This window comes from Anopheles aquasalis, chromosome 2, assembly GCF_943734665.1.
Source record: "Anopheles aquasalis chromosome 2, idAnoAquaMG_Q_19, whole genome shotgun sequence".
NCBI lineage: Eukaryota > Metazoa > Arthropoda > Insecta > Diptera > Culicidae > Anopheles > Anopheles aquasalis.
The window spans coordinates 22,822,501-22,848,960 of NC_064877.1; the positions used below are offsets into that span (position 1 = coordinate 22,822,501).

Genomic DNA, 26,460 nt, shown 5'->3' on the forward strand with positions numbered 1-26,460 from the left:
AGCAGTTTCTCCAGAAGTTCCTGTTGTTTCTGCTGCTCGAGTAGCTTCTCGATGGATATCGGTGTCGTCGAGGGTGTAGGCCAACCCGTAAACTCCGTTGTGGCACGCGTTGGTGGTCCCTTGCGGATGTGAATCTCTGGTACACCGGGTCCTTCGGGTTGCAATGGTTTGGGCGTGGTGGACCGAGCGGATGTAGCCGGCAATCCCGGTTTCTTCACACCCGGTCGGCTTGGGAATACTACCTTGAACCCATTATTGTTGCCCGCCGTTGAGCTGGCCGTACCGGCTGTGCTCGGGACATCCTCCGTCTTCGAACCGTTGAACCCTGGAGGTAACAGTGCGGATACATCCTTGAACTGGATCTTCTTCAGCAAACTGCTCGGATCGATCGCTTCCGGGGTTAGATTCACGGGCTCTTCTGCCGGTGGTTTGTAGCCAGGAGGCAACAGCTTGCTCAGATCATCACTAGCGATCTTTGGTCGCTCGGAAGTGCTATCAACCGCGGTTTCCTTGGTTGGCTTGTAACCAGGTGGAAGGAACTTGCTGATGTCATCCTTCATGGTGGCCAAAGGTGCTGGTGTCGTTGGTTTCTTTGTCGTCTTGAACGACTTGTAACCAGGTGGTAGGAATTTGCTCACATCATCCTCAATCGATACCGGACCCTTGGCCGCAGCAGCCGATGTCGTCGTTGTCGCAGCGGTCGTTGAGTCTGGTTTGCTCTCCGCCGTTGGTGCCTTGTAGCCCGGAGGAAGGAACGCACTGATGTCCACTTTCTGTGCCTTCTTCAGCAGTTCGAGCGCAGGATTCGGTTTCTCGTTCACCTTCACCTTGCTGATCAGCTCCTTCAGGTTGTTCGTGTTCTTTATGTCCTCCTCGGTGCGATTCAGCTTGTAGTCCTTTGGCAACAGTGAGCTCAGCTCCTGGATCGGTACGTTGCTCTTGTACGAACGGCTGATGTTGGCGCTACGGAACCGATTGTTCAACTCCGGTTTCGGTGTTTCATCCGGTAGCGTTTCCCTGGTCGTCGCGGCTGCTTCACTCGTTTCTGGTTTCTTCAGTTTGCCGTTCTTCAGCTTGTAGTCCGCTGGCAACAGTGACGCAATGTCCTCAACCGTTTCAAAGCGAATCTTCTTCACCAAACCTTCGGCCGTTGTCGTCACGGACTTGGCCGTCGTTACAGCCGTCAGGCCTGGCCGTGGTTTTTTCGTTGTCGTCGCTCGAGCATTCGCCTGGAACTTCCGGATCACCACCGCTGGCAGCACCGTCGACGAACTGGCCGCCTTCGGATCAGCCGCCTCCGTTACGGATTCCTTCAGTACCGGGAACTTACCAGCAAACAGACCGCTCGATAGTTCCGACTGTACCCGGTCCAGCTTGTCGATGATGCTCTCGGTTGAATGAGTTCCACCGATGGCCGGTGTCCTCTCGGTCGTCACCGAATCCAACGCATCGCCTGTAACACCGATTACCGGTTCCTGCGGGGCCACTGTCGTAACGCGATCGGCTTCCTCACTCATACTGGCCGTCGTTACCTCGGTGGCATCACCACTCTCGTTGCTACCACGATTCGAATCCGATTGTTCCGGTTGCTTCTTCTCGTCCTGTTCGACCTGCGGGAATGGCAAGAACCGTGCCCCCGATACACTGCGGCTCGTGTGCACTACAACCCAGCTCTCGGTCGTTGCGTTAGTGGCACCTTCCGTTTCACTGGAGCTTATGACACCACGTTCTGTTGTTGAGGATGGATTCTCGGCTATTGTCGCCGTCGTTGACTCCACTCCCGGTACAGTTGGGGCCGCTGTCGAGGTTGCTTCAGCTGGTGACTCTCTAGTGGCCTGCACTGTAGGTTCTGGTAGCGTTGGAACACTCGCCACCACCGCTCCATCATCCTTTACATCCTCATCGGAGAACTGAAGTGTATCGAGCAGCTCTTCCGTCGCTCCTGGTGCTGGTGGTGCCGGAACTGTCTTGGCCGTGGGCCGTACCGTTGTCGTCCTCGTTGTAACTCCCTCCTCATCCTCGTATACATACTCCTCGTCGTAGTTCTGCTGCTCGGCCGTACCATTGATCTCACGCTGCAAGCTATCCGGTTCCTCATCATCCTCCTCGAACGTTTCGCCCGACCCGGGCAGATAGAAGTTCTCGGTCAGTATCATCGTATGGTCCTCCACGCCGATCGAATCGCCCGGAGCCGTTTCCGCCTCACGAACCGAATCGTAATACTCGTTTTCGCTGATGTTGTTCAACCGTCCGTCCGGATCTTCCAGTGCTGGCTTCGAACTGTCTCCGCTGGTGGGCGCACTGACCGATTCTCCGCCTGCAGTCACCGTAACTGGTCGCACGGTATCATCCGGGGCCGTCAGTACGATCGAGTTATTCTTCGCGACGATGGCCGCAGGTGGCTGGCGGTAGTCACCGATCTCCTGCCGCTTGTCACCCTCCAGGCTGGCCGATTCCTTCGACTCCTCGTAGTCATCGTAATCGTAGATGACTTCGGCCGATTTGGCCGACCCATTGTGCGTGATGTTGATGGTCGGGATGATCGGTTTGGCGGGCTGATGGATGAACCGGGACAGTGATGGCGATCTCGCGGTCGTTGTCGTCGTTGTGGTTGGGGCGGCGCTGGTTGTCGTTGTCGTTAGTTTCGATTTCGCCGAGTTGATGAAGGATCCTCGCGGCGCAATGGCGGCATTGCTGCTGCTGCTGCTGCTACTGCTGCTTGGGGCAATAACTCGTTTCGCTTCGAATGCTTGTCGGAAGGCGCTCGGTGCCGGTGTTCTGGGAATAGAAAGAAAAGGAATTAACCCGTGACTGATACGCTGCTCGGAACAAAGAAGCCTTTATCTACGATTAGCCGGCGAGAAGAATATGCTCGGAAAACATGAAACTGATAGCCGGCAAGACTAACTAACTGGCCATTTAATTATGGCCGTTGCTTCGGCATGATGATATGAGCGTCGGTTACGGTATGAGCTGATACCTGGCAACTGATAAGCACATTCAACAAGTCCCTTCTGACCATAAATTCCTAATTTCCCTAACGCAGCTCACTGTCTCTCCCTTTCTCTCCCTCTCTCCCTCTCTCTTTTCCATCAGATACACCCCAGTACCGCGATCAGCAGCCGGCAGCACCAGGAATGTGAAACCCTTGTAAGGATCGTTTATCTGTCCGTGCCGATGATGATGCTGCTGGCTGCTGTTCCGTGGCATCCGTGGAGTGCTTTTGAACCTACCTTCCACTGAATCGATTGCGCACGGCTACGGAATCGAGGGTGGCCCGTTCGGTGGCCGCTTCCACCACCGTCGTCGTCGTTGGCGTCGTTGAGGTCGATCGATAGCGATTCGGTGGCCGCAACGTGGTACGGCTGGAACTACCAGCTCCACCGAAACGACTGCCACCGTTGTTGTTGTTGTTGTTGGCGGTGGTCGCAGCGGCATTCGTGGCACTCGGCTGTCTTCCACCGGACGCCAATTGCGTACTATCGGTCGGTTTCGATCTAGAACTCGAGTAACTGTTGCGGCTACCACTGTTCACGACCGGGCTACGGGTTTGCGGCTGTCGTTCGCCACGCTGTGTCAGATAAGAGGAGCTCGAGCGCGTCGGTGGCTGCTGCTGCTGCTGCTGCTGCTGCTGCTGATCTTCGCTGGCGAATGGCCGAGCACGGCTCGAGATGTACGACAGCTGACGGTCACGTACGGATGCTTCCGGTGTTGGCGCCGACGTTGGTGCTGCCGCTGGCGGTGGACGCTGCAAGTAAAGCCAGAATGCAAGAAGTTAGAACCGTGGCGGTAAAAGGTAACCTTACACAATCGCGCACAACCCATCAGAGCCTGCTGGGACAGCCTCATCTCGTTCACTCCAGAAACCGTGCAGCCCGCGGTCACAATGTCAAACGGTGCATATGGAGCACACCGTTGTCGGTGGAGGTTGACGGTAAAGTCGTGATAATCGCATAACCGTAAAACACCCCGTCTCTCATTCCATCACCCCTTTCGAGACCCACAAACGATCCGTGTGTCCCATTGTCCTCCGTTACGGTACGGGAGGGGATCTGTTGTGTGAGGGAAGGACACTTCGTTAAAACGGTCCGCCATGTTGGTGCCCCAAATCTGTAGCAACCATGGCCCGTTACTATGCGGTCTCCAAGGTCCAACATGCTACCGTTCGATTGGCACCGTCGATGTATGGCATTCTTCGATCGCAATCGCGCCCAGCATCCCGTAACCGTTAGAAACCGTCCGCTGAGATTGGCGTTCCCCAGAACATCCACACCGAACGAGAATGCCCTAGGCCTCGCTAACGGGGGGCACTGGGAGTGGACACTATCGACTGTATGGACTGCGTGTCCTTCAAATTCTCGCTCATTCGGTCCTTCAGTTGGCCAGTAGACATGGTCTCTCCCTCTCTCGCTCTATCTCTAGGGAATTGGAATTCGATTGCTCCATCACCGGCGGCGATTCGGATAGGCCCCAACCTCGCCTTGTTACAAAGTGACCAAAATGGGTGGTGCGTGTGTGCGACACCAAGGGTCGTTTCCATAATCTGCACACACCTTTCGCTTTTTCCAGCCTTCACCAGCTGTCTTTCATCAATCAAAACGCACAACCATCGTGTGTGCGTTCACGCACAGACAGCACGAGACGCAGTGTGAGAGAGAGAGGGCCACTGGCCACTTGGCACCATACTGGAACCTCCTGCCAAATGTAGAGCACACATGTGCACGCGGCGCGATACCTAGTTGCCGTTAACGGGAGCATGTACCTTTCTCTGGCCACTCGAAGCGTCGGTGGTGGCGTGCTTAATGGTCACTTGCCCTGCTCCCCGCTGCCATCGGCGACGAATTCGATTGCATAAGCCGCACAGGAAAGGGCTTTCCTCGAACAGTCGGCTGTGTATGTTACCTTTTCATTTCACCATCACCCCCAAAGGGATCTCCAGTGATCGTGATCGTGCAATTTGGACACCGTAACCACTACCCCTTCGAGAGCCAACGGAGCTCTAAAGACATTCTAACGTTCCGCAACCCCGGTTCCAAACGACGAAACAATCGAATCCGTTTGACGGAAAACCATGGGCTTTGCGCATTTGTTCGCTCACATTCTAAGCGGAAGCTGTGGACTGGAGCGAGAAAATTAAATTGATTGGCCATAATCATGGATTTATGAGTGCCCCAGGACACATGGACAGTTCGGTGCAATAAAGCGTGCCCCCTTCCCTGGCATCAGGCCCACGGAATGAATGGTCCGGATCGATCAGTTGGATCAGGCTTCGCTTGACAGCGACCGTCAGCGTGGTATGCAAATTGAAAAATCATTCTCGATTATTGCTAAAATAAGCTCAGCAGATCTCGACGACTTTGCTGCTGCTGTACAGCCGTGTGCTGTGTGTCCGTCTGTCTGGTGCGTTGTCGCATTGTCGGCCATAAACATTCACTTCTACGCGGTGCGACTTCGTTCTGTTTACACGCCGTTCCATGATCAGATCTGAGGCAAAGACTGTAACTTGGAAAGTCTAGCAACACTAAGCCCAGCGAGCTAGCTCTGACTCATGTAGCATGGCGTCGTCGGACAAACAAGAACAGAGAACCGACTGTGCCAAGACAGAGAGTCACTTCGAACCTTCATTCGCGTCTCCGGTACGCAGCATCCGTTCGCAGGGCTGAAAGCAAACAAAACGAGCCGCGCGACACAAATGGACACAACCAATAAACTCGCCTCCCGCAATCGCCAATAAAGTAATAAAGCGATGGCGAGTCCCTCGTTCTTTCTGGAGCGGCCCAAGCAGGGCGCTGGCCTCGTGTAACAAGCCAACCCAGCAATGACTGGCCGGGGCCAACTCGCTCGCCCTCGCAGACACCGCGATCAGTTGATCACCCCTTTTCCGCCGCACCAGAATGTCAAAATTATTAACGAGCGCGAAGGCAAAAATGGGTCCCCGGGTTCAGTGGACGAAAGCAACCCAGGCCAGGCCCACTTCTAATGAGGGACCCAGCCCCCCCTCACAACCTTGTCTTTGGCCCATAAAATGGTCAGACCCGTGGAGTGTATTACTACGTGCGCCCACCTCTACCAGCGAATGCTTTAGAAGAATCCAATGCCGATGTCTTTGAGCCACGAACGTCAATTGTTGACGCAACGCCAGCCGTTCGTGCCAGACGAGCGAGAGCGAAGACAACATGATTAAGACCTCGCACTCACCCGTCACGTAATGCTAATGGTAGGCGGCCAACAAGAACTGGAGCACCAGATCAGCTAACAGACGAACTGTACTGTTGATGGCCAGGAATCGAACGAAAATCGAATGAATCTCGGATTCCCCAGCAAGACGATTCTCCCAATTCCACCACGGGAATCAATTCCGTAAATAAACGCCAAACTGTGTTGATCCGATCTGGCCTGTTTGTTGATGGCATTTGATAGACCGAGCAACCGGCTGGGATCGGTGTTCCCGTGGCACGCAGCAAAAGAGGTAAAGAGGTTTTAGTTATGCAAAGCAAGTGCCACAATACATTCTTCTCTCTTACGTGGGTGCTGCTCTGGCACCGCCTCTGTACACGATCGGTGTCGTGCGAAGAGAGACGAAGGGCGCATTGTGCGAGTTGTGCAACCGAACCGAGCCCAGCCCAGCCCAACCTACCGTGATCGCTCCGTGGGAATTCTTGGCTCGAGGGAAAACCAACAAAAGAAAGCCAACCATGGGACGGGACGTGCAGTGATGTGGTGCGTCTTCACCGCTGATGGCCAATTAAAATTCTTAATCATCCTTCTCTCCGATGCGTGCCGTGTCCTAGAGCTTCCTAATCGCAAACCATCGGTGCTTTCCTGGGAATCGCTTCGCCAAAAACATGATCGAGACCGAGAAGAACATGATGTCCGTCGAGACCGAGACGTGAGCATAATGCTCAGTCTATGCACAACACAAGAGTTGATCCTGCTGTGTGCCTAGAATCGGGATTACAACACGCGCTGTTCGAGAGCCGAGAAATGGCTGACGCCTTGCGTTTACCGTTTCCAGCTCATTGATCAACAACAACAACAACCTTCCGCTAGTCGCGTTTCTCGGAACATTTCTAATGTTCGCTACAGAACATCCCTGAACTCCAAGCGTTCTGTGCTCTGCCACTCGAACAAGCCACACGATGGCACAATCAGATCCTTTGCCATGCCTAATGAACAAGCTTTAGAAACAGAGTTTCCAGTGTTGGCGCATCGGCAAGGAAGTGGGCGACCGACAGACCCCGCCGATTGCCGTTCGATGTCGAACCAAATCGCACGCTTCACTGGAGCCTAGCGATGGAAAGTGGCTTTGGCCAGCCAGCCAGGTAGCAGCGGATTTACGCACATTTACATTTACCCAAAGCAGTGGGGCCCTCCGTCGGAGTGGTTCTTCTTCCTTTTTGACGTGCCTAACGAACCGAACCGAAGCGAGCAACGTTTCGCGTGCGCCACCGATCATTACAGTAACCTCGTTTCGAGGGCTCGTAATCCTTCTTCTTGCGACTGGTAACGCAGCGCAGGGCAGCAACCTGCTTGCAAGCACGTTGGCCACATCGGGCGATCTATGGGAGTTAGTTTCCTTGTTGAGGAAACTCGTTGAAGCTGCCAATCAGCCAGCAAGGCGCCTGCTGTCAATGAAGGGGAATTTGCTGAAATCGGTTTCGGTGTTTGTAGAGCGAACGGATTAGCATGATCGCACCGTGCTGCGATCGATCGGTTTGGGGCAGTTATTTACAAATACATCTGCTACAGTGTACAGAGCGTAGAAGGTGCATTGGTGTAAATGGCTACAGTGCGAAGGATAAAGAGAGAAATGGTGTCATGCCCAGCCCGAGTGTGCCCGAGTCTCCGTTCAAACTTTCCACAACCACGCTATTAATGTCCTGAAAAGGTAAACGTGCCGATCGATGGGTGTCAGTGAGAGAGCTGCAAGTGTCAACCGGAAACTAGGAGTCCAACCATCAAACCGGAAAAGAAACCGCCCACAAACCCCCCTAAAACCACAAACTACTTACCGGTGGCGTTTCGGTGGTAATCAGCTCCCCGAAACCGCCCGACGTGCCGAACGGGCTTTTGCGTTGCGAGCTGGCCGCCAGCTGTCTCGTGCCCGTGGCCGTGGCCGTGCCGGGGAAGTTCCGGCTGGCGGTGAGTCCGTTGGAGAAGAGCTCACTTCTCGGTGGACTGCGCACGTACTGGAAACCGGAGTTGGCCGAGGGCGTCACGGAGAAGGGTCGGGGTGATATTTCGAAAATATCGCCACTCCGCGGGGACTGTACACAAGTCGCGCAAACGGCAAATGCGGAGCAGCAGAAAGGGGAAGAAGGGAAAACGTGGGACGAAGGAGAAAGGAAGGGGATGTTTTGGGGATGGTTTTGGTTTTTGTTTTTTTAGATTTGAAGGGAGATGATAAGAAAGTAAATAACAAACACACACAAATAATACAAACGCAAAGAAGAGATAATATGGTAGATCATAGAAGCGAGGCTACGATACAGAGGAAATGGTTAAATTGCAAATCACTACTCGCTACAATAGATTACACTACAAGGAATACACTACATTACACTACATTTAATTGGCGGGAAATTTACAGGACTTTTTGGTGGATTTTTGCTTTTGCGATTACCAATTGTTACGACATGCAGACGAGGACGATGACGTGATAGCCATGTAGGAGGTCTCTTCCAAACTAACAAAACCATGTCGCTTCCTGAATAGTTACACTTTCCCAAAACAACATCTTTGACGCAATTGACGGAATAGTTCAGCCTTCTGGTGACCTCATCGACGTGACGGCACCGAGGCCATCACGAAACAGGCCAACCCAAACTACTTGCCCGGTTAAGGTACGACGTGACATAGTTCTACGGCCGGCAACGTCCAACCAAAAATCGAACCCGACGAACAGTCCGGACCACCGCTTGGACTACCTTCGACATGAGCGGAATATTCAATCACTTTTGCGCTCTCGATACGCCGCACGCCTTCATATGGTCCGCCCAGTAGTAGTCGTTAGTGACCTAGTTCGCGCTGGACAGTCCACGACACGAAGGCGTGAAGAGTGACCGTCGTGCACGTGTTGCGTTGTACGCGGTAAGAAGAATTTTGGATTTCCAATCCCGCCCGCCCATCCAGCCGTTAATTACTTTCTAGCCCTTTCTAATTACACTGCGAGGTGTGGCTGTCCAACGAGCGTGTGTTGGCTGGGACACATCGAAACAATGCCAACCCGGAGGGGGTGGTTCGGTGGTGAAGACGCGTATGCAACCAACGCGACACTAAACCTTCAAATTCTGAGGAATATGCCAGCGTGCAGCAGCACCAGCACTCCCACCGTGTTAGGCCGCGAAGACAATGCAAGACGCTCGTCTCATTATGCTCGAATGAGTGTGAATTGATGGAGAAGATCATGGGATGGAGATACGACGGCAGAACCACGGATGAGATGAGCAGCTGGGAGAAGCGTGGTCTGTCTTCCCTGCCGGGGGCCACGGTATGCTGATCGTTATCGAAAATTGCTTGTGAAATGTTGTCTCATACACTCACAGCATCAACATCGTTAAGTGGTCGGTGCGCATCTTCTGCGAGGTGAGTAATTGGGGGAAGGGTTTCGCAAAAGAATTCTCACGTCCTGCCCACTAGCTGCTAAATGAGTCACTCCGGCCAACTGTTGGTCTATTGGCCAATCATTCCTTTCTCAAATCTCTTTACCTTCGACGGACATCAGCCGACGAGCTCTAACGAATCCTCTAGTACCGGGAATGTGGGATAGCATCGCCTGCAGTCCTTCGTTCGATGCTTCACAGCTTTATCTAACATAGTGCAAACATATTACTTATCTTAATTGATCTGCGTCATCCCCGGGTTGTTTGTCACCGTGAGCGATTTTGTCGCCGAAGTCGCCTTCCAGTCATTTGTCCTGCCCAGCGCGATGATCGCGGTTCGCGTGTTTCTTGGAGCGCGAAAAACAAATCGCATTTCACGCGCACACGATCCCCACCCAGAAGGGAGCGGCCGCACCACCTTCGCTGCAATTAATCCGTCGAGCCGCGTGGTAATGGCGTGCAAGATCCTCTCCTCCTTTTCTTCTTCTTCTACGCGATGCTGCTGCCCCGGCTGGCAACACAATCATGGGCGCCACGCCAAAGCAAATTACCCTTTTTGCGGTGGCAAACGGCGAGCGCGAGATCTGCATTTGAAGCCCAGCCCCAGCCCAAGAACCCAAGTTGCGACGCGTCGTCGTCAAGAACATGGCTTCTCTTAATTGAGGCGCGTTCGTTTGGCGACGTCTTCGAGTGCGAGATCGGCACTCAGGCACCGGATTAAACGGAATCCGATGCGTGGCGGTGATTGAGATTCGTTTTGTTCGCCTCAACCCGGGCACAAGCCTCCGCATACCACCACCAGCCAAGTCGAGAGACTCCATTAAATGTGAAAGGAACGATCGGATTGACGGCGGCAGCGGAAGCAATCGACCAGCGCACGAGCACTGTGGACAATTGCAACCAGATTGATCTTAATTCTGCGCCACTCGCCGCCATTCCTTAGTGCCGGTGGACCGGATTGTTGGCAGCGGTTGTCCTTGAAAGCCCCCCTCCTCTCCAGCGCACCGGTACGCTCCAATACCGTAGGTACTGCCGGGTTCCTGCCGTCCATTGGCGAGTAGGCAGTGCCTCACAATCACTCTTGAAGTGGCAGTGGCTCTCTCTCCTGGTTGCCATAACAACACGCGTAGCACACAAGACCACTAGCACTGCTCCACCCTTGGCGAGCGATTGGAGCATTCGAGCAGGCCACATTGCTTGGGGCGACCGGTGGACGACAACTTGTCGTCGTGGTCCCTAGGCAAAGCAGGGACAAAAAAAAGGAACCGGAGACTTTAATCGATCGGCCAGCCAGTGCGAGAGGCCGAAAGGTAATGGGGAGCGGTTTTTTTGGAGGGGCATAAAATATGGCAAAAGACCGTGGGGTGTGCAACCGCAGCTCAAGGACGGCCAGCCGTTGCGCACGGTAAGTCCAACGCCCGTTTACTAGTACCCGGGTTTGACCAGTAGCGCGCAAGCCTCTAGCTTCTCGTTGACTTCCTTTTCGTATTCTTGAACCACTGATCACACTTGCTGGAGGGGCGTAAGCTGCCTGTCCAGCTGCGAGGCTCCATTTATGGGGATACTGGATGGTGATTTCGGTCACAGTCTTGTACTTTATTGTCTTGTACTTGTATCGCCCGCTGCCAGAAACCATTTTGCGCACTAAATTTATGTGAAGTATTTAAAGTGCCTCTTTAGGTAGCCTCATAAAGGAGGCTCGATCGCAGGCAAACAGCAGCAATAGCAGCGGATCAGCAGGTTGACAAGTTGAGAATGGATCGACAATCACAGCTGTTGTACATGGACAGTTAGTATTTGTAGAACTTGAGATGATGCAGGAAGCATCCAAAAAACAAGTGTTTAAAATCAGCAATCAGGTCAAAGGGACACGCCACACACGCTGAGTTGCGTGACTCCAACCAGCAAAGGAGGTACATGATCATTGATTGCAATTTCGAATTTATTCCGGAGTAATTGGCACGCCAGAATTCGATTACCGATCGCCCAAAAATTGCGATTCTTTTGTGCTACTTTCCCCTAATTGACATCATGCTGTTTTTTGGGCACTGTTGCGAGTACTTCTTTCTCCTTTTCCTCTTTGTTTCGTGCGTCCACCGAATGATCGAGAAAAAACATTTCCCAACGCTGGAACTGGTCTCTGAACGCTTCCTACTGAACAGCACGATTGCGCACGGCAGGCAGGCAGGCAGGCAGCTAATAAACCAATTCCCGGCCAGTACCAGTGCAATCAATAAATATGCCAACCCACAAACGTCACGCCAAGCGTTGGCCACACCTGGAACCCAGGCGTTGTACGTCCCTCCCTCCGTCCGTTCGATCCAATTCGACACAGAACAAGAGCCAAGACGCCATAAAACGAGTTCCTTTGGGGTACCGCAAGACACGAAATACCTCCCCGTGCACTCCCCTCACGCTCTTCTCACCCTGACATCATGTACATGAATTCTAGCCACTGCAGATCGGGGCGCCTGGCCACAATTGGCAACGGAGCAGGGCCCATTAGTCCATTAGTCTTCGGTTTTGAGGCGGCCGGCGCAACCCCATGAGCCCCAGCTAAGGAGAGTGACACCGTGGCGTGGCGTGGCTTGGCGCGTGTAGCATTCCGATCACCTCTCCCTTCCCCTACTTCTGAGGCAAAGAAGGCTCCGATGACGACTGTCCGTGGTGGACGACTGACGGCAGTTGGTGTAGCTCGCTAGCACGCGCGATCGCGCTCGAATTTCATCATCTAGATCGCATTCCTGCATTAAGTGACATGGCCTGCCAGTGGCTTCAAACCCGATGCTTGTCGGAAATCGCTTCGCAAACTGGATAGCAAATTGATCGCACCCTGCTAAGAGCAAATCCTAATAGCTCACGATCTTTCCTTCCCTCAGTCAATCATGTTCTTTCACCAACCGCTCCACTCGGTTCGTTCTGGATTGCCTGTTTATGCAAATCATTCCCAGGCGGTCCACGGTCGCGAGATTTCCGCGATGAGATTTATGAAATTGATCCACGAGAGCAGCAGTAGCGATCTGACAGCCACGATCATGTTTTGCGATTATGACGCACGGATAGGCGCTGTGAGGACAGATTGTCTAGCTGACCGACGGTGGTTGCTTACTCGCGTTCCTCGGTATCACGGTGGCCACCAGCGTTTGCTTTCCAATTCGTTCTTACCGGCGAATAGCCAAACGTATGGAACGCAACCATGCGTCTATGTTGGCGGACCAGATAAACATGCTATCGGTGTGATCATCAATCAGACACGCCAGCAGCAGCACCAGCATCAGCCGCAACAGCATCAATCAACCATTTACGAGCTTGTGCGCCTTCAATTTCACCTTCCATTCCAACCATATCGTACCGGGAGCGTAAAAACGGTGAGCATAATTACACACTCCGTGGAAAGAGACCTAATCCGAGGCGTTGTGTCCCCGTAACTCCTCCTCCCCGGATCCGAGAGAAGAGAAGCGCAAAACGAGCGCGCATTAGAGGTGGAACCATACGGTGCATCGCGTCAGCTTCAGCTCCATCTCCTCCGCCATCAATCAAACAGCCTCAGCACACGGCCTCCATGGATGGTGGGTGAGAGTAAAAGCCCAGATCGACAAACATTCCACTCCTCTGGGGGCTCCTACCAATCCGTATGTCCGGAGGAGCCGGAGCGCAAGGTGATCCGGCAGTGAGCAAATCAGTTTCACCCAGCGCAGCATCGGCCTGGCATCGGCAGCAGAAGAAAGTTCATTGAATCGCGGCGCAATCCGGAACGAACGAAAGTCTTCGTGTCCACGCTGCGCGGCCTCCAAACGGAACGGAACGGAACGCATCGGCGACGCTCGGCCAGCTGGGAGACGCGAGAAGACGCGGAAAAGCATTTGTCGATCGAAGGCATAAATTGAGATAATGATAAACCGAGGCCCGTGGCTGCTGCTCCAGCTGCCATTCCACTTTTCTGGCCACGTGCACTAGGCAAACAATCGAGTGTCGAGGCGCCGGACGGAACGGACGAAGCTCGTTGGCGAAGGAAAATGCGGAGAAAGGAAGCATCAGAAGGGGGGAAACCCGGGTGAAAAACAAAGCGTTCCTTGGCGTAGTTGACTGGTGGCTGGTAGCAGATGCAGTTTGCCGTTTGCCGGAGTGAATGGCGTTTCGTGGTGGCACTTTCCGCTTTCTTGCCACAAGCCGGCGAGCGCGAGATGGTTTGCGATGCCAATGTCGCTCGCTCGCTCACCAACCAGCTCCGCTAAGATACCAATCGAAGCGCACAGACTCTTTGCCGCGAGGAGAGGGAAATTTCGTTAGAAAATTTCCATTTTGGAAAGCCAGCCTTGTGGAGCGGTGCGCCGGTGGGTTCCGTCTTGGGCCTTGGAGTGGCCAAGCGCTGCTGACCGAGCTGCATTTCCGGAACGGATTTCCATGACGGTGGTAGAGGCCGAGAAAGTCAGGAGAAGGCAGCATGGTAGCCAACAGGCAGTACTCCCGTAATGATGGCCGGTCTCACCGTAACGCAATTTCATTAAACACTCGCCAATCGGAAATTAGAATATTACATTAGCAGCATCATTAGCTCGCGAATGATTATCAGATGCAGCTATCAGTGCCATCACATTCTAGAGGTTTCTTATGTGCCGCCGAGACATTGGCCGCTGTTTCCACTTTGTACAACGCTTGAATAACAACAACAACAACGGAACCCGGCCACCATCCGGAACAGCACGAGGTATGTAACAATGGTCCAATCGCCGCGCGCACCTCCGTTTCATTGCAATTAATGCGATATGCAATCGGTGGCCCACCAAGAAACCAATCGAGCGAAACTTGCAATGGCGCTGGATGGCTGGCTGGGCGGCTGGCTGGTCCGCAGACGCAGACCTGGGGCGCCAGCACCGGGGGCACATCTAATTACAACGAATGCCCCTTTGTTTTATGATGCATTCTGAGATGTGAGGTTGCGTAAAAACCCGGTGGACGGGCTACACCATTAACGAAAACACCGGAATGGCATACCGTCTAAACAAAAGCAGATATATAAAAAGGAAAAACAACCACACAGACACACAAGAACCACTGGCATGAATATGCATTCCAGCAGCACACCGAGCAAGAGGCGCCACCAGGTTGGTGAGGTCCTGGGGCGAGCTTCATCTGTGGCATCCTGTCCACCGCTAGCAGCAACAGTGACACGATGATTATATGCTTCTGCGAACTCAATCCGCTGATCGCTATCTAGATCGCTAAGCTGAGCCAATGATCGATTGATCATAATCTCTACTCCAAGCCAAATGAGGGTTCGGTGGGATCCGGATTCGTTTCATAATGCACACGTGCCCCTGTTGGCCGAACAGGAAGCTCACTCAAAACGTTGAGCATCAGTAAATTGGTCATTATTGTTTCATCGATCGAAATCGCGATCCCTTTGACCGATCTTTAACCGGGAGTTCCGCGTTCACTCGCTGGTCAGAGCTTGGTGACACGATTTACGACGTCACAAGCACCAGCACCAGTGAGCTAACCAGGAAACCGAGCAAATGGTCCCACGGAAATGAGGAATATGTTTACATTGCGAAGGAAGGCTCCAGTGACCCCACTGGAGGAGGGCAAATCATTAAAAGTCTTACAGTGCTGACCTCTGCAAAAAGGGTTCCCTCTGTCTGTCCGTCCATTTCCGGTGCTCGCTGCTCGCGCAATCGCGTTCTGGTGCGATGGAGTTTTGCATTGGAAACTGTCGTCTGCAGCCAGCAAATGCGGAATGCCACCACAAAATGTGACCCCGAAGGTCACACAGCCAGCGCCTAGGGGATCCACGACACCACCCTAAACCACCCTAAGAGGTTCGCAGTCGTCTCCCTCTTTATGTATGCAGGAGAGGTACCACGACCACCGCCCCGCGGCCAGTGAAACCACAAAAGGTCTCTATCGGGGAAGCCCCATAATGATGGATCTTCTCTCGCAGCTCGCAGCTTAGAAAGAATAGAGCGGCCCCACCTCTCTAAACATGCTGGTGGCATGAATGGACGGCATCGTGATCGTTAAGCATCTTCACCATCCATCCATCTATACATCCGTGGGCTCCGTTGGTTCGTTGGTTGGGTTCATGTTCACTGCAACAGTTCAATGGCCACTCGCCACAAAAGCCCCTTATCGACAATAGATGGCAACGCGGTGCCGGCGTCGTCTTCAGGTGAGCGAATCTTCAAACGCGGTGGCGGAGGATCGTTCGTTCACCGATGATGAGGATGACGGCGATGATGGTAGATGCAGCGGTACCACAAACCATTCAATAGCGCCGCCATTCGCACGATGCCGACGATGCAATAATCATAGAAAAGCAATAAAAAGGGTGCAGCTCGTGGACCAGCGCAGCGGCGCCATAGGTAGTAGCGATCTGCGGACCTTTTGCTGTAGGGTGCAGCAGCAACGGCAGCATCATGTGCGCGCAACAGCAACAAGTGTGAATTCGTCTCGAGTTGTTAGAAGATGTTGCGAAGAGGATCGCGGTGATCGTGCCGAGCAATATGTACCGTTTGTCCAGGATTTGTTGGAAATGACTTTTCATTCACAACAGATCATCTATTGATACTCGAATTCCACGAAACTCGATCATCAATTTCCAATAAGTTCGCTCTCTCTCTCTCTCTCTCTCTCTCTCTCTCTCTCTCTCTCTCTCTTACAGGCTACAAGAATTCTCTATCAACTCAAGGAGCATCTCCCACTGAGCATTGACCCTTTGCGGTGTGATTGCGATGAGCATTGATCCTCCGTTCGTCACAGCAACATCTTCAGCGATGCATCATACCCCTTCCGAATCATCCTCTCCGTGATCACGCTCATGGCAGACTAGATGACGGCAGAGAAATGACATCTTTTGCCCGCGCTCAACCGAGCATGATGATGGAGCAGAATCCATCATTCATCATTCCATCAGCAAACCGAACCACCCGGGCCGGCCGATGATGGTCAAAGATCTGCGACCCCTCGCGGCCAGCAGATGGCACCCGTCCGTCAAAACAACGGCGAACTCGCGAACTCGCTCGCGCATCGTGCAAGCCTACACCCGGGTAACTTCGATGCTTCGCGATGGATAAGCAAGCACGGCCGCTGCGGCCCGCTCGACCGATCATCAGACGCCGGACCGCGCGCGTTCATCAGCCGGGAACCCCCACGGTCGATGACCGACCTTTCCGATTTTTTGGGCTTTTTTTCGCGCAGCCAAACCTTTCAGTTTCAGTGGTTAGTTGGTTTTTTTTTCTTTATTGTTTTGTTTGGTTTTTGTTCGTTTGTGCGGGCGGGTTCGTTGAGTGTTTGAGCTTTAAATCGCTATTTTTGCCGTTGCCATAAATTAACCTCTAATAACGAGCCATAACGAGCCTTCTTAGCTTGCCAGCCACCTCCCCTCCCCCCTGATGGATTAACGAAGGCGTCACACAACGCGATTGTCGGCGGAATGATGCGGTACGTTCGATAGCGGTGAAGAGGGGGAGAGATTCATTATTATTTATTATTATTTTCTTTATCCTCCGTAATTCGAGCAGCATTCCGCGGCCTTCCATGGCCTTCGATGGCCTTAAGAGATCCTTCTTTTTTGCTGACTTTTTTTTTTTGATTATCCTTCTTTTTTGCTGACTTCGCATACACTATGCCGTGATTCCCTTATGTACTAAAGCTCTTACGGAGCAATTTGTCAATCTTCATGATTTTGTATAAATTTTCACAACAGTTCTAGCAAACAGTATCATGTCAGGGGCTCAAGAACCAGGTGTTCAAGCCTACCGCACCAGCGGAAATGGCAGTTCATACCAAACATATCTCGCGTAGTGTCAAAGAGCATTCACATGATCTACTCCACTGTTCGCTGACTCACACAAAGCCAAGCAGCACTGTTCACACAGTCTACCGACATGGCGTGCCGGTTCATAGCGAACACTGGAGCAATGCAGATCGTTGGCTCAATGTGCGGTTCGTTGATAAAAAACAGTTTAATGCCACGCAGTAAAGCACGGCCACGATTTGGCCAGGGGGCTGTTGCGGCGCACGCTCAACCGGTGACCGGCTTCATAAGTACACTCTCCCACCCTTCCCTTTCTGCCATTTCTGTAGGAAATGTATGACAAGGTCGCCATCTTTTCCACACATACACTTACTCACTAGTGCCTCGATGGCTACTAACGGCTTCGACTTTCGCGTATGTCGTAACGAGTCGGTAACGCAATTATGTACTAGCAGATACTGCCAGCGTAGGAGGTGGGTTAAGTATTGTACAACTGCGGCAAGAGCCGAACAGCAGCACGCGCTGTGCTGCTGTAGGTCCTTTACGCTGCGTAACTACTTCTCTTATCTCTTTATCCACTTTTCTCTCTCTCTCTCTCTCTCGCTCTCCTACTCGTCGTGCTAACTACAAAATACACACAGCAAACAGCAAACTACTAAATCAAACTAAAATACACAACGCACAGAGAGATAACAGCAAGCACAGCAAGGGAGTTTGCTAAATTGAACTAAATGTGATCGATCGATCGGGCATTGTCGGTGGTCCAAAAAGGGTCCACAGGACAACAAAAGTAACGATGCCATGAGGGATTTCGTCCACTTACCGTGTAGGTAAACTGATAGTAGGATGGTGTGATGCCGCGCGACCCAGTCGGTCCATCGTTGGGCCCGGCACCTCGGTCGACGTTGTTGCTGTTGACGAAGAGGGTCTGCTCCTGGTAGGAATCGGGCGGTGGTTGCTGCCGTTGCAGGGCCGACGGAAAGAACCCATTTCTCGAGTTCTCGAACGATGGCACGAACCGGTTCTGCGATTGCGCGAAATAGTAGTTGTTATCTGCAAACAAAAATGGAAAGAGATGAGATTGATTGTGATTTCAATGCCTACTTAGTCACTTCTTCAGCGTTCCACGCTATTAAAACCAAATTTAGGCAACGTATCTTCACCCCACCCTGTGTGTGTTTATTGAGAAATGCAACGAATTTTCCAGCCCATCTTTTTTACATTTTCTCAGCCCACTTTCAACACCGCATCTCTTGGGATGCAGCATAAATTAAGCACTGACAGGTTGGGAAGGGGGTGAAGAGACCACCGTGCGATCACCGTGAATACGACGAACCTTAGCAGCAGTTCTCCGCTCGCTCGCTCGCTCGCTCGTTCGTTACATTCAATGTCATGCATTTTTACCCGCCAGTCGGTGTGACTTTTTTCTTCGTTTGTGGGGAGGCTGTGGCTGATGGGGCCAGATTGTGAAGCTTCGGCCGCTCATCGCTTCGGTGCGCCATGCATGTGTGTGCCAATTGGTGACACGATTGCCACGGTTCAAGAGAGCCGCCCTCCGCCCGGGGGGGCGGGGCTGTTGGCCAATTTCCCAAACCGAAACCCGCTTCAACCCCAAAAAGGGAGTTCACGCGAAGAGAAGCTAAAAATAGAGTCATAAAGCGGTTTGTTCGCCGCCATCCATTTGCATGCGACATTCGGTCACCTGCGCGACGAAGGCGGTTTTCTTGTTTTCTTGTGCCCGGTAAGGTAGCTCAAAGAATTATGTTTCTTATACGCCCTATGCTGTGCAACATACAATTGAATGGAGTTTATAAATCTGCTACACGTTTGCAGAACCGATAGAAACCGTTCTGCGTGGCCGGTGATCAGGTGCAGGTCGACTCGCTCGGTTCGCTCGATTCCGTGGTCCGCGAATCAAACAATGTCCCCGCGTCCTCCCGCAACACGACCATATTCGCACATGTGCCGAAGCGACAAAAAAGCATTTTGCTGTCATTCAGTTGCCGATCCGAGCGCGGCACTGCAGGTATCAGTTGCGCCACACCGACCGACCGACCGACCTGGCACTGCATTCCCATGTACCAGCGGCCCGGGTTGAATGGCCAGATCGCAGCACCGAGATCAAGACCAACAAGCGGCCAACAAGCAGCGTTTGCTCGCGTTTATCCGGGTAGGTGCAGGTTGCAGCATAACGACGATGGTGGCGCATAAAAATGGCCACCAACGACAAATGAACTCGACCAGTAACCCCAGATCCGCTAGCTGACACGACAGACCGGTCGGGGGTCGCCCCACGATAGAAATGCAATTTTTCAATCCTTCCCAGCCAGCCTACGAGGGAGACATGCGCGGCATCGTCCACCGAAGCAATAGCCTGGCGCGTTGGCCATTCTACAGAGAACGCGAATGTCATGTCGTCGCAACGTAGCGAAACGCATTCGATCGCGTTCGAAGAGATAGTGCTGTCGAATGACAAAGAAAATTAATTATCCATTCGGTTGTTTCGGTGAACTATTTCGAACCGACGACGTTCGACACGTGGTAGAACCGTTGTTGCGTTGGCGAGTAAGAACCGCCCGATCATCAGTTATTCTAATCGTGTGTATGAGTGTCTGTCGCACATTCCCGGTACCGGCAGGTAACGAGAGACACGACCAGACCAACATGATGCCGCCGACCTCAACGACCGAACCCAGCGGTATCTGTACGCGCGCTGGCGGCGGCAGCGGTGGTGGTCACGTTCGATCTTATAACCCTCGATGTCCGCCAGTGGGACCAAGTGAAAGAGGTCATTCACACCTTTTACACCACTACACCTGACCGACGCCAGGCACTGGTGGGTAAGGACTTCAAACGATGTTTTCTCTCCAAACCACCATGATCGTGATCGTGATCGCTTGGCGCACAGCTGGCCGTGGGCGCATTGAGTGTTCAAGTTTTGGTCCGAAACTGTTACCACCTTCGTCATCCAGCCGGTGTTGGCCGGTCCGGGGGGAAGAACAGTTCTCTGTTCTGACAAACTGCCCCATGACTCACTGGCTGACTCTTCAGTCCGTGCGGTGGCTTGTTCACACTCCCGACAACCTCATGGGACAATCCAAAGCAGGGGGGGAAGAACAGAATCCACAAAGAACCTCAAAAACCCCGCGGTCATCATAAATCAGGGAACACGCAGCGTCCAGCGCTTCTGGGCTCATCGTTTACACGATGATTAAGGTCACCAGCCAGCCAGTACAAAGCCAGGGACGGCACGGATTTTGACGATCCTCCCCTTGCGCAGATGCGTAGGATGAGGATTCTATCCCCCAAGGCGGCGCCATTGGTGGAATGCGCCATCCCGGATGTAGCCCCGATGTTCCCGGCAAGGAGTTTCAGATTTCCGAGACGAGAGGAGCCCTGTCAGTAGCAGCAGCAGCAGCAACAGCAGTAGTGCCAGTTGACCTTAATCTTCTCGAGCGACGTACGTACATTCTGGTGGAATCCCAAGAGCCATTCCACTCCAATCAACGAACGCAGGAATAAATTACAATTTTATCTCAAGTTGTTTGTGCGGCTCAATTTCAAGAACCCGCAGTCGGAGCGTCATCGTTGTTCTACTTCACTCCCTTGCCGTTGATGGATGACGGCCTCAACTCGCATCCCGTATGCGTATGTGTGCGTAGAGGTCTGCACATGCAAGTTCCGTGTAAGAGCGACCGTAAAATGAAGCTGTCACAAGTTAATGCATGCTCGATCTCACTTGATGCTCGATCGGAACGATATGGTCCCGTGTTGCTGGTGCTTCTGAACAGCATGGATCGCAGGCAAAAAGCAAAAGAAGTGAATTCGTTCAATGCGCATTGAGGATCGAGAAGGCTGCTTGATTGAACATCCACCGCCAAGGATACAAGGCCCGCTCTAGTATGGCCTCCTTTGTTCTTAACCTCAATCATCACTTACAGATGGCGCTGACAGCACTGGTTCGAGCGATCGGCCCCGGGGGCCGGTCTAGTACGAATTCATTTTCCATTTTCGAATCGCGCGCTCTGGCCGCTCTCTATTGTTTTAAACCTTCACTCGAGGTGGCCACCCTCTGCTCCTCTTCTCTCCTCCGCCATTTGCTAACCTTGCACGCTTTGGAAAGACGCGGTTTTTTTGGTCAATTTTTCGGAAGGAAAATTACGTGCCGCACCGGATCGACCCGCCGGCGAGCTAATCACCCGAGAAGTGCAAACGAAGGTGGAGAAGGTGAAGAGGAAGGAATAGGAAGCACACCAATCGGAAGAGGGTGTCTTCGGTTCGGTCCGAAAACCTTCGATCCGTTTTCCGCATCACAAAAGACGAACGGTAGTGGGGACGGTGAACGGAAGCTAAAGGGTGCCAAACGTTTCCGGTGGCGTCCGGACACGGTCACCCATTAGATCACGGACCAGCACACACTCACGCCTTTTGGTACAGCAGCTGCTGGCATTGGTGGTTCGAGAAAATTGAGGGAAAATTGCAAAGAAGGAACTTCGCTCAGCACCACACGCAGCAGCAACGAAATGAATGACACAGCGCACACTAAAGGCGCACACCACGTCGATCATGTAATCGTGAGGACGCTTCGCTCAAGTGTTTTCGCCGTTTTCCCTCGATACTTCGGCGATGACCGCGTGGTCGCACTACTCTACCTTGGCAGTGGCGTTTCGGAGCACTCTCGGGCCCCAAATAACCACGGATTGAGAAGGGGCCCCTCATTTGTCTTAAGCACCACAGCGGTGGCCAAGATGCTTTTGCGCACCACCGGGAGGTCAAGCATTCGATTGAAAATGGCCGCGCACGCTACTCAACATGCTCACCACGGTCCCATGGCGTACCCATCGAGCTCCTACCGAGCACTTGAAAGCTCATCCAACGCGCGCGCGCGCGCACGCTTCGGGCACTTGGATTTGATGTTTACCGAGACAATTAGAAATCGGTCAAGGTTGCGAGTTTTTCGGGGCGCAAGAGATCGAAGCCCCTGGTGCCGATCGAGACCCTTCGTCAAGGGCCAAACGCCTTTGAACATGACATTAATATTGGCCGAAAATTGCGTCACAACACGCCCTTCGCCCAACTCGAACTCGAAATGAGTTGAGGCGCGCCTCGTAGTTGTTAATCAAAATGAGGACAACATCCATTCGCTGTTGGGGAATGTCGAAGCGATGTTCCTTTCATTTCGAATTCGATTGTCTGATCTACTCGCTCTTTTTCTCGTTGTTCGTTGTGTTCTGGCGTAGTGATTTAGCGATACACAAGCGCGCCTCTCCATCGGAGGCTCCAAAGAGAAATGAATGTCCCGCAGAATATCATAAATTCTGTGCTTACACCCTTCCCTCCTCCACCCGGGGGCCTACTCATGCTCCACCAGATAAACGCTCAATACACTCCGAACTGGCGTCTAATCCAGTTGCCATTTGTGAAGTATCTCGCTACATCAATAAACGCTTTTGTTCGCCCATTACCATAACCCATTCCGCGAGATTACACGCACCGTGGACAGAGCACGAGCCTCGAGGCCCTTGCCTTTTGCCAGTGTGGGAGGACCGCTTACGCAGAATGACATCGCCTAACAACCAACGCGCAGGAATTCCACCCCGGACATTCCGGGGCGCCCGGGAAGGGTGCAGGTCCGTGAGTACTTGTTGCCGGTTTATCATAAATAATGCCAATAACAATAAATAAGCGATGCAACATTGCAGTCCGAGAGGTCACACTTCTTGGCGATCGCTTGCCCACCAATCGTTGCCGTGGCGTCTGCATACGCAGATCGACTTCACGTCTCGTGAACGGCACCACGGGATACAGAACGCTCCCGCTTCACTCCAACGGTCTACGCCTTCTACGATTGCGCATTCCAGAGAAGGAAGAAGGTTCGCATTCGTCGATCTGAGCGGTGTAAACGATTCGATCGCAAAAGTCCATTTGTCATGGCAGGGAGGTAAATGCAACGCCGTCACCTTCGTTCGAATGCCCTTGCCACTTTCCTTTTCACCGCCCATTTCCCCCGCCGCAACAACGACCACGACGATGATGACGATGGCATGCTGCGATTCGTCATCTCTATTCATTCGCTCACCACACAGCATCTCTCCTTCCACCACTGTTATCCGCCTGCATCGGCGGACCTACCAAGCCGATACTATCCGCTGCTAATTGCGGCTTATCACGAACCAGCGTTTTATGGTGATTTCATTGGACAACAATCAGTCACGTCACGCCGTCAACAAACACCAATACTTCGCTGCGATACTTTCTTCCATGGTTTATCGATGGTTTCGGTGGATTGATTTACTCGCCATCGCTCACGCACGTCACTCTCGACCCGGCTTTCCCCTCGGATCGAACGATAGGGTGGGGGGAGGGGTTTATTTTTCCACACGAATTTTCCCAAAAAAAAAATCCAACGTCACACTGGGTCCGACCGTTCATTAACCTGTGCATTGTTTTCGGCAACTGGCACGCTCGCACACGATGCGCTTTTCACGCTTTTCTTCGAAAGGAAAACAAAACAGAAAACCAACGGACACAGTCCGGGTACCGGAAGTGGGTGCCGTACTGGTCGCACCGTCCGATTCCGTCGATACCCGGGGCTAATCGTTTTGATCGATCTTTCACTCTAATGATACCCGGTCGCGCCCGGTTTGTGGTGGTTGTTGGTTTATTAATGTAATAATTTTATTTTCCCCACAGATTCATGGACCAATCGGGCACCTCCAGCGTATCGCGCTCGTTCGCCCCTTCGCCCATTACGAAACGGCCACTACAGTTACGACACCAAAAGCCCGCGCAAGATGCCATCCTTTTATCTCTGCTCACCGACTCGGCGGCATCGATGATGTTCCGATGGTTTTTGCTTTCTAAATTAGCTCCGGTTTCGGATTCGGCATCCACGCTGCTCGAGTTTATTGACGACCGAACGAAAGCTTTTACTCCGGTGCTCTGTCCGATCTCCGTGTTTTGGGAGCGCAGATGCGAGCATCGTAATCCTCTTCCAAACGGGGAATTGGATTAGCTTTGGCTCTGGGATCGGGATCCCAAAGAAGCCAGTTTGTTCCGGTATTCATGGCCACAGCATGCCATTCCGGGTGACCAACACCAACACCAGCGCTCGCCTCTCTGAGGTGTCCAATGGCGTGGAAATGCTTGGTAATTAATGCCCGCGTCGCGTGTTGTGCAATGCCACCGGTGGGAGGTGGCCTGGGAATGGGCACAACTTTTAGCAACAATAACAGACCGAACGCCGCATGGCGTCGTCGTGGTCGGCAGGCAAGTGCGCTCGCATGACAATCCGATCCAAGGTGTTGGTCTCTTCCTCTTGCCACCGACACCGGCCACCCGGCACGTTGCTTCAGCTTTTGCAGAAAGGAAGTCCACTCCGATCCGGTATTTCGCTAACGGATGACCAGAGGGGCACTGCTTCACGGTGGTCACTAATCGGGTGCCAAAAATATGTGCGAAAACCCCTTGGTGTCTGCGTCCATTATGCGGCGAAGACAAATGCACCATTCACCGCGCTACTAGGCCGTTTTCCCGAAACAACAGAAAAGCCACCACAACACGTGGCTGGCATAGAGATAAATGACTTTTTGTGGAAAGTTCGTATGTAAACCGAAGGCCCTCGACTTGGCACCTAGTCGAAAACAGGGGGAAAAATGGTTGTAGACGAATGGCACTGGCGAGTGCACTGGAAACAAAAGCGAGCAAGCGAGCGAGCGGCGGGGTAACTGAATCGGAAAATTAACAATTTTCACGCCCGCCCACGGCGGGTACGGAGTTGCAGCTTTTCGCACCGCACCATTACCGCGGTGGACCGACATTACCCGGCGGTACGGTGCGCATGCGTGACTCCACAAATGACGCGGTGGATTGCATCAAGCCTTGCGCCATTGTCTGTCCGCGCTGGCCACCATTGTCACCTGAAATTTTCCAGCCTCGACTACTGAGGTACCGCGTAAGGATGTTGGTTCCCCTTCCGATCTGGGGCAGCCTGACCACCTTGGCAGCATTCTTTGTTGAGTCGACCAAAGAACGACGCCAGAACGGCGACACTAGGGCACCACCGTTGATGATGATGATGTTTGGCCAAGGCCAAGGGGTAGACCAAGCCAGTGTAATGCAAGGCTGTCCAACCCACTACCATCATAGCGCACACACTTTTGAGACCTGTAATTATTGGTTAAAAGTTCAACTTCCGAGCAAAAATGAACACTATGCAAAGCGCTGGACCAGGACTGACCATAACCGCGAAATGATCATAAAAGGTACAATTGCGTGACGTAACGTGGCAAGGCGGAATGCGTTGGTTCTCTTCTTGGTTTGAAGTTCAAGAACGTTCTCCTACGCTTACGCAGGCCGATTCCTAATAGGAATGGATCAAACCTCGGAAGACTCAATTGCCAGTACTCAGTAAATGCTTTGTCGATGCAGCATCGGCGCATAAACCACCTCAAAATGTGTTCTCTGTCCCATTAGATATAAGATCGAAAGGAATAAAATTTGATTTCCTAATGAACCCCGTCAGCGGCATCAGCGAAGGTCTCCATCCTCTCGAGTGACTCTTGCAGCGAATAATGCAACGCTGGTGGATGCGAGAGTTACAAAGTAATTGCATAAATTAATCAAATACTCTCCACTCCATCGCAACACTAGCCGCGACATTAGTCACTGCAGCGGATAGAACCTTCACCTACATGAAGCGAAGCTCCATGGAGGAAGATTCTCACAGCGAACCGGATGCTGGGTATTTCTGTTCTTCAGATTTAAAGAATTCCCTTTTTTGCGCATCTTGCACATCAGACCAATCATCATCACCATACCGATGACAGCAGTGCCGATGATCGTCGTTGCAATCAATGCTGATTCGCCGGGTGGGTGAACCGATCTGCAGAGTTCTATCAAATTCCCCCCAAACAAGGCGGCGATGAGCCAACAGATGAGCTGCAACGAAGAGCGTCAATTACTCATCACATCATCACGTCGCTCGTACGTCATCACTGCCACTGGGGTACCGGTTGCCAGCTGTGACCACACCGGTCCCGAGCATCCTTGCAAGATTGTGCTCCGTGGCGTGCTCTGTGCGCCTCACATCTGCGGTTGGGT

The 26,460-nt window shown here is 52.6% G+C and overlaps 1 protein-coding gene across 3 annotated transcripts in view; it reads right to left on the bottom strand.

Moving 5' to 3' along the window:
- Nucleotides 1-26,460, bottom strand: part of LOC126569965 (mucin-5AC) — a 43,328-nt gene that overhangs the window by 1,950 nt on the left and 14,918 nt on the right. For 2 of the 3 annotated variants that reach the window (XM_050227392.1, XM_050227393.1), the window contains exons 3-6: nt 18,182-18,411; nt 8,013-8,267; nt 3,234-3,748; nt 1-2,778 (exon numbers count right to left, since the gene is read on the bottom strand). The exon at nt 1-2,778 is cut by the window's left edge and continues 75 nt beyond it. In XM_050227392.1, coding sequence (XP_050083349.1) covers nt 1-2,778; nt 3,234-3,748; nt 8,013-8,267; nt 18,182-18,411 — 3,778 coding nt within the window. The remainder of the gene's footprint in view (nt 2,779-3,233; nt 3,749-8,012; nt 8,268-18,181; nt 18,412-26,460) is intronic. The other variant, XM_050227394.1, reaches the window with a different exon arrangement.